The sequence below is a fragment of the Palaemon carinicauda genome, chromosome 43, assembly GCF_036898095.1.
Source record: "Palaemon carinicauda isolate YSFRI2023 chromosome 43, ASM3689809v2, whole genome shotgun sequence".
Lineage (NCBI taxonomy): Eukaryota > Metazoa > Arthropoda > Malacostraca > Decapoda > Palaemonidae > Palaemon > Palaemon carinicauda.
In genome coordinates, this window is record NC_090767.1 from 11,445,018 (window position 1) to 11,452,237 (window position 7,220).

Sequence of the window (7,220 nt, forward strand, 5' to 3'; positions counted from 1 at the left end):
CCAGTCAATCCCCCTTCATTTAACATCTCGGCCTTCACACCATCCATACCAGGTGCTTTTCCTGTTCTTGTTTCAAGTGTGCTCTCTCTCTCTCTCTCTCTCTCTCTCTCTCTCTCTCTCACTGGCACCTCAACACCTAGAATAGCAATTATATCTTTTATATTTTTATTCATTTGAACTAGGTCCATCCGGGGCTCAGAGGCACGGCACCAGCAGCAGGAGTACCACTTACGCAGCAGAGGGAGGTCGTGGTGCTCAGAGTTGGGCGGCAAGAAGCAGTTCTAGAAGGTGCAGAGGTTTGCCCAACGAGACTCGCAAAGATGACGATGATGATGATGATGATGATGAGGACGACGAAGCAAATAAGGTTGGTACTTTTTGCCTTAGTTTATTTAGGATATATTTGTTTCAATGTTCTCTTGAAATATTTTATTGTTCCTTGTTTCCTTTCCTCATTGGGCTAGTTTCCATTTTGCCTTTGTTGATATATGTCGAAGACATTTTGATTTTTCCTTCAAACCCCCCCCCCTCCTCCTCCTCCTCTCACAGGAGAGCAGATTCCCAGGGAGTCACTATACAGGATGCATGTGATGTTTGAGCGATACATTTTTTACGCATTACTTTTGAAATTGTCTTCTCTTGAATCAAAATTTTTTTTTATGGATTAGGGAAAGGATTAATTTCCACTTAGCTCACTTTAGATTAGCGGACATGAGCCGTTTGAGAGGTGTTTTGTTTTACAAATAGAAAAGCTGCCAGTTTACAACTTTTTTTTTTTGTACACTTGTCAAAACATAGTCATGATCAATAGATGAGGAATCCATGAAGAAGTATAGGTCCTCCTTTCTATAAAAGAACTTGTGAAGTTGAGAAGAAACAGCTGTCGTCATGAATGAAGGTAGAGTTTTTTGTTGTTGATTCATGTCTATTCTTAAACAGGTTTCGGGTGCAAGCGAGTGGATTATGTGCATGATTGCCAAGAAGAGAGCACAGCTCCGAGCGGCCAGTGCCAGGCGCAAAAACTTGAGCAGCAGAAGACAGCACAAGAAAACGAGGCGGCACCAGCACAAGTTTCTGCGTTGCTCTTACACCAAGACAAACACAAGCAGTCGCAGAAGGTGAGTGTGAGCAGAGCCCTTTGATTTTCAGTCTATTCCTATTGACTTGACTTTAAGGGATGCTGCTTATTTGGTTCTGTACAGCAGGGGAACCAACCCTATTCTGTAAAGAACCTGTTTGTCATGAGGGGGGGGGCGGTTCCTGCTGCCAAGCGTTCAATGTGTCAGATAATCTTAAAAGAGCCATTCTAGTTTCTCATCCCACTTTGTACAAAAAAAGCTTTTGGTAATACTCTAGAATTGGCTAGTTTGCCTTAGTTAAGCTCACTTCTATAGTTATGTCTCATAATGTTTATGAAGTTGAACCCTAACAAAACTTAAAAGTACAAAGGGTTATTTTCTGATGGAACTGGGGGGCTTATAGCATCTTCCTTTTTGCAGGTACCTGTATCATCCAGCAGAAGAGAGTCAGAGGAACGGCAATCAAGATGTGCAGCCGCAGCCGCAGCAGCAGGAGCAAGAACAGCAGGCAAATGGAGAATCCCCCCTCTCACTTCCAAGTGCGATGTCTAGCACTGTTGCAATGAGGCGGAGGAGGAGGAGGAGACATTCCTTTCGAAGGTATATGGCCCCTTATACCATAATGGTGGTGGATTCCGATCTCCAATCTTCCGAGGAAGAAGAGGATGAAGAAGAACCCCACCAGCAGCAGGAGGAAGAGGAGGCCAACGCCAACCAGGACCACAACCACTCCTCGGATGGCAGGGCCGGACAGGCGTCATTGCCGCGGCCACAAAGTGCTGCTGATGCAGAGACGAATGGCGCAGTAAATAAGAGGAAAAGAAGGCCGCAGCAGTTGTGGTCGGCCCCTGACGGCAGCCACTCCAGTGGCAATGACAACGGAAGAAGAAGACGAAGAATTAGTGGGGAAAGGAGCAGTCACGTAGGAGGTGGCTCCTCGAGGAGGAGCGATGAGGGCGACTTAGAAAATGGAAGGGGGCCGTGGTGTTCCTCCTCTCAGGAAAACGGGGCGAAAAATGGCCACGTCTTCTCGTGGGAGATTGTGGATTGCAACAATGCCAGCGAGGAGGAGGGAGAGGAGTCTGAAGTGGAGATTAGGTCTAGGAGCAATGGTGTTACAAGGACAACAACTCTAAATGTAATGAATAGTTTACCTGGAGGGAGTGAAGGGACTGGGGGGAATCGTAACAACCTTGTATCTAACTTGGGGAGCGTTGGTGTGAGTGATAGCAGTGTTGTCGCTGCAAGTGCGCTTGCTGCAAGTAGTCATTTAGAAGAAGATTCGCTTAGTCAGCAGCAGGGGATAATACCAATCAGCAGTGTGTCTATCGATGACGATAGTGGCTCTTTATTGTTTGACACGCCATCATCCGTAGCGGCAGCAGCCATGATCCAAAACAACCACGTGGAGGAGGAGGAGAACGAGGACTTTGTGACGTCCTCCTCCTCCTCCAGGGGGAGTTGGAAGAACGATGACAGGGTTGTGGTCGTCCAGAACGGAGGTGGAGTCAGTGGGGGAGATACTTGTCCAAGTGAGGGGGGTTCTATCTGGCGAGAGAATGGTGCCAAGACTAAAATATCCTCCTTAGAGGAAGAGAAGGAAACGAACAACGGTGTCTCCGAGGAGACTACGAACAACCCTGCTGCTTCCGCTGCCGTCGGTGTAAACAACAACGGAAGGGAAAATGACAACTCCAGTAAGGTGGTGTCTTTTGCATTCAAGAAACGACGAGGAGGAGGACATCATTCGAATAGTGTCAGAAATTATAGGAAGAAGCACCAGGAGGAGGAGGAGGAGGAAGAGGAAGATTTTTGAAAGCGTATAACTCTACATTAAAATTCTTTATATATGATCTTTCTGTTTTTGTCTCAAATGAACCTTTGCATGATAGATCATAAGGATTGTGGTCTTTAGGTTGTTGTTAAACAAGGTAAAAGTCACCTCATATACAGTAGTAGTATGTGACTTGAAAAGAGAGAGCTTTGGGTGAATCAAGAGGTTATGAGACGTAAAATGCCAACATCTCTCTCAAATCAAATGTCAATTGAATCAGATGGTCCCACCAGTATTATTAACTTGTGCATCAGAAACTTGGAGTCTTAGTAAAGCCTTAAGACATCATCTGCTTTTCCAACTAGGGTTGTAGCTTGGCAGGTAATAATAATAATAATAACAACCTCCTCCTCAAGTTCTATAAATACTATTTGTTCCAACACGAATACTTACCTTCGAACTACTTTCTTATAGGAGATCAACTGGTTATCTCTCTCTGCGACCAGAGTTTTGAATAGATAACCCCCCCGCTCCGCGCTCTCAGTAGCTTTTACCCCCGGCATCCAGGAATGTGCCCCGAGGGTATGATTAACGGTAGGTCGCCCGTTAGTCGTGTCACCTTCCTCATTAAGTTCTCTGGTCGAGAGAGGTGAACATCTCTCGCTCTCGTATCTCTGTCGATCCTTTATGTGCGTCCTGTGCCCCACGTGTCCCCAGCGTGGCAACTTGCGTTTTTTCCAGTGTGCCCGTGTGCTTGCCCAGTGTTTACAGTACAGTAATTCATTTCCTTAAGTGCTTGTGTCGTGCGTTGTGTGCGTTATGGAGCAGTATTCCTTGATTTCCTTCAAGGAATTAATAGCTGAAGGGAACAATTTTACAATAAATCGTTCTTCCTCCCCTTATCCTCGGTGTTAGCCGTGTAGGGGCAGCTTACGTTCCCCTACAACCACGTGTCAGGACTACTAGTCCTGGAACGTAGTGCAGTGAGTGCACTTCGGCACCAAGAGGAAGAATACATCCAAGAGGCTCATAGGAAGACGAGCCTCTCCTCGCCACTTACTTCCCGATGCCTCGTCGAATAGAGCTTCTTATACAGCCATCTTCCCCTACCCAGAGTAGGGGACGAGGTAAGTCAGTTGCGGGGAAGTGCCCATTGCTCTACCCCAGGAGTTTGAGTGGGTGCGGTATAGCACCAAGAAGAAGTAGGCGACGAAGGGTTCGCCTAGGAAGACTAGCGCCGGGCGTCTCACCTGACAGAGCTTCCCTACCACCCTCTCCTACCCAGAGTAGGAGACGAGGTTGGTCTATTGTGGAGAAGGTAACCCCTAAGAAGTAGTTCGAGGTAAGTGCTACTTTCGCGAGTGTGTGGGGAGACGGAGTCCTGGTACAAGCAGGCCACGTCTCCTCTGATGACCCCATGTGGGGAAAAATGTCCCTAATTCTTCTCCAGTCTCTTTGGCGTATTTTTTAGTCTCTTCTGCAGCCGAGGGCCTCGCCGAGAAGGAGCCTCCCAGGTCTGTATTGCAGCGTTCCCCGGACCGGCAGCCCAGGGTTTTTTCTCACCACGAAGGCCATCCTCCAGACGCAGATATAACCCTCGCAGGGAGAAATGCGAGAAGGCCTCTTCAGGCAGGCGTAAGGCTGCGAAGCTTCCGGTTCACCCCGCCAGCGGGTGTAACCGGGCTTCTTTACGGGCAGCCTGGCCGAATCAGCACAGCTAGTTCGGCCCTCGGACTTAAAGGAACGGTTCCCTCCGTCGGGTCAGCCCACGGGGATCCGCGTCTGCGTCCTCCAGAGAGAATACACGAACAGTAGTCCTCGACGGTACGGCGATGCCGGTTCTGAACCCTGAACCTGGTGCGAAGCTCCCGCCGGGGAAGACCGGTACCACCGCAAGGGAGTGCCTGGTATTCCAGAACCGAAGCGCCCGATGGGGAGTGCCCGGTGACCCGGCTCCTCGAGATCAAGCCGTAGGAAGGACTCTACAGGTAAGCGTAAGTCCCCGAAGCCTCCGGTTCACCCCGCTCAGCGGGGGAAACGCGCTTCTTGTCGGGCGGCCTGGCCGAACCAGCCCAGCTGGTGCGGTCTTCGGGTCGGAAGGAACGGTTCCCGCTGTCGGGTCAGCCCACGGGAACCACATCCTCGGCACCCAGAGCCCTTGGGCGGACGAGAGTCCCCGCTGAACCAGCGTTGCCTGCGTTAACCCAGGCCCCTGGTGCGGACGTCCCCGCAGATGAAATCCAGTACCTCGGCAGGACGGCACCCCTGGCCCCAAAGAGCTAGACGTCCAGTCGGCGTGCCCGGTAACCCAGCTCCCCGACCCCAAGCCGAGACCTCGGCTGACGGAGGGGAGGGTTCCCTGATGGAGGACTCCGTCTATAGGAGAGTGGTTAACCTTTTCAGAAGGCACCACAAAATAGCGGAACCTGCGGCTACGGATGAAGTTTCCTGGAAGTCAGGCCTTTTGAGGATCATGCAGGCTCCCTCCCAACCTAAGACGTCCCTAGCACTTCCTCTAGCCCGAGATCTAGTCCTAGAGCAGGAGTATGTCGGCAAGGTAGTGGCCAGCAATGCCGAGGCCCCCAAAACCCAGAGGTCCTCAAAATTGCTCCAGGGCCTCAGACCCCAAGGCAAGGTCTATGTACCAGAGGGACGACGCCCAGGCCCCTTAAGGTGGAGTCAGCAGTAGACATCCTTAGTCAAGGCGTTTCAGACGGAGCCTCTTCGGCCCCAGTCTGTTTCTCGCCAGCAGAAGCCTCCATGTTGGAGAAAATGTCGAGGGACTTAGTAAACGTCTCCTCTTGGCTGGACTGGTGGGCTTCCACTTTGGTAGGTGTACAAGCCTCCTTCGACCCCGAGGACCCTGACCAGCAAGGCCTACTGAGGGACCTCATTACCTCCAGGGGTAAAACCCTTAAGTTATTGACATATCAGTCTCTCACACTAACAGCTAACTGGGTGCTCTGGAAGCGAGACACTGTTCTGGCGAAGGTGTCTCGGAAGGTACCAGACAGGGAGGCGTGAGCCATTCGCAGCCTTCTGTGGGGAGAGTCTTTGTTTCCTCTGAAGGAACTAGAAGCCATAATGGAGAAGGTCTTGAAAAGAAGGAGGCTAACGTCCCCAGACCTACGACTCCTAGGAGACCGCCCTATAAGAGGTCCGTCTCGGATAGTGCCGCGACACCCCAAGCCTCTACCAGCACTACGAGGAGAGAGGCCCCCCTCTTCCTCCTAGTCCGCAACGCCTCAGCCCCCCCCGCAGGGGAGCTCCAGCGCCCTCAAGCTCCTTCAGGTCGGGTTACTCCGCCTCTAGGAGAGGCAGATCAGACCGCCCCTCTAGAAGAAGATAGAGTGGGAGGCCCCCTATCCCCGCCCAACCCTCGGGTTGGAGGATGCCTCAGACGTCATTGGCAAGCATGGAAGGCTCAAGGAGCAGAGCCTTGGACAGTGTCCATACTAAAGGAGGGCTACAGACTTCCGTTCCTAACGGAACTGCCCCCGCTTTTTCCGGCCAACCGGACAGAATGGCTAGATCCCAAAGACCCGTTAAAGAGGACCGCCCTTCAAGAGGAGGTATCGTCCATGCTAGAGAAGGGTGCCATGGAATAAATTCTTCTCCCAGGGCCAGGTTTCTACAGTCGCCTGTTCCTGGTGGAGAAAGCGACCGGGGGGTGAAGACCGGTTATAGATCTGTCAGCTCTCAACAAGTTCGTCAAGAAGACAGACTTCAAAATGGTCACTCAGAAGTCAGTCCTGCTGTCCTTGAGGGAGAAAGATTATATGATGACCATCGACCCCAAGGACGCATACTTCCAGATTCCGGTCCACACCTCGGGTCGGAAGTTCCTCCGGGTGAAATGGGGTTCCCAGATCCTGCAATTCAGGACCCTTTGCTTTGGTCTGTCAACAGCGCCCCAAGTGTTCACGAGAGTCTTCACGGCTGTCTCAGGGGGGGCTCACGAACGAGGCATTCGCCTTATCAGATACTTGGACGACTGGTGGCTTCTTTCCGCCTCAATGGTCCTCTTGGAGGAACAAGGGAGAAGTCTCCTCCAGTTTTGCAAGGATCTGGGGATCGTAATCAACCCGAAGTAGTCAAATCTATCCCCATCCACCAGAATGAACTACTTGGGAATGACATTAGACATCATTCGGGGAAAAGGTTTCCCTTTGGAGGACAAGATAAGAAACCTCAGGCACATTAGTCAGCCGTGCCTGTCAGAACTCCCCAGGAGGGCGAAAGACTGGCAGAGGCTGATAGGTCACCTGGTCTCATTGGAGAACCTAGTTCCCCAAGGGAGGATAAGGCTCAGATCCATCCAATGGAATCTCAAGAACCTCTGGTGCCAGACGGATTCACAGCAGGTC

At 51.1% G+C, this 7,220-nt stretch overlaps 1 protein-coding gene across 4 annotated transcripts in view; it reads left to right on the plus strand.

The window, feature by feature from the left end:
* The window catches only part of LOC137633928 (DDB1- and CUL4-associated factor 5), a 45,112-nt gene extending 42,180 nt beyond the window's left edge, over positions 1–2,932 (plus strand). For 2 of the 4 annotated variants that reach the window (XM_068366162.1, XM_068366164.1), the window contains exons 10-12: positions 183–367; positions 937–1,118; positions 1,500–2,932. In XM_068366162.1, coding sequence (XP_068222263.1) covers positions 183–367; positions 937–1,118; positions 1,500–2,895 — 1,763 coding nt within the window. In that variant the 3' untranslated portion in view covers positions 2,896–2,932. The remainder of the gene's footprint in view (positions 1–182; positions 368–936; positions 1,119–1,499) is intronic. The other 2 variants (XM_068366163.1, XM_068366165.1) reach the window with 1 other exon arrangement.
* The last annotated feature ends 4,288 nt before the right edge of the window (positions 2,933–7,220 follow it).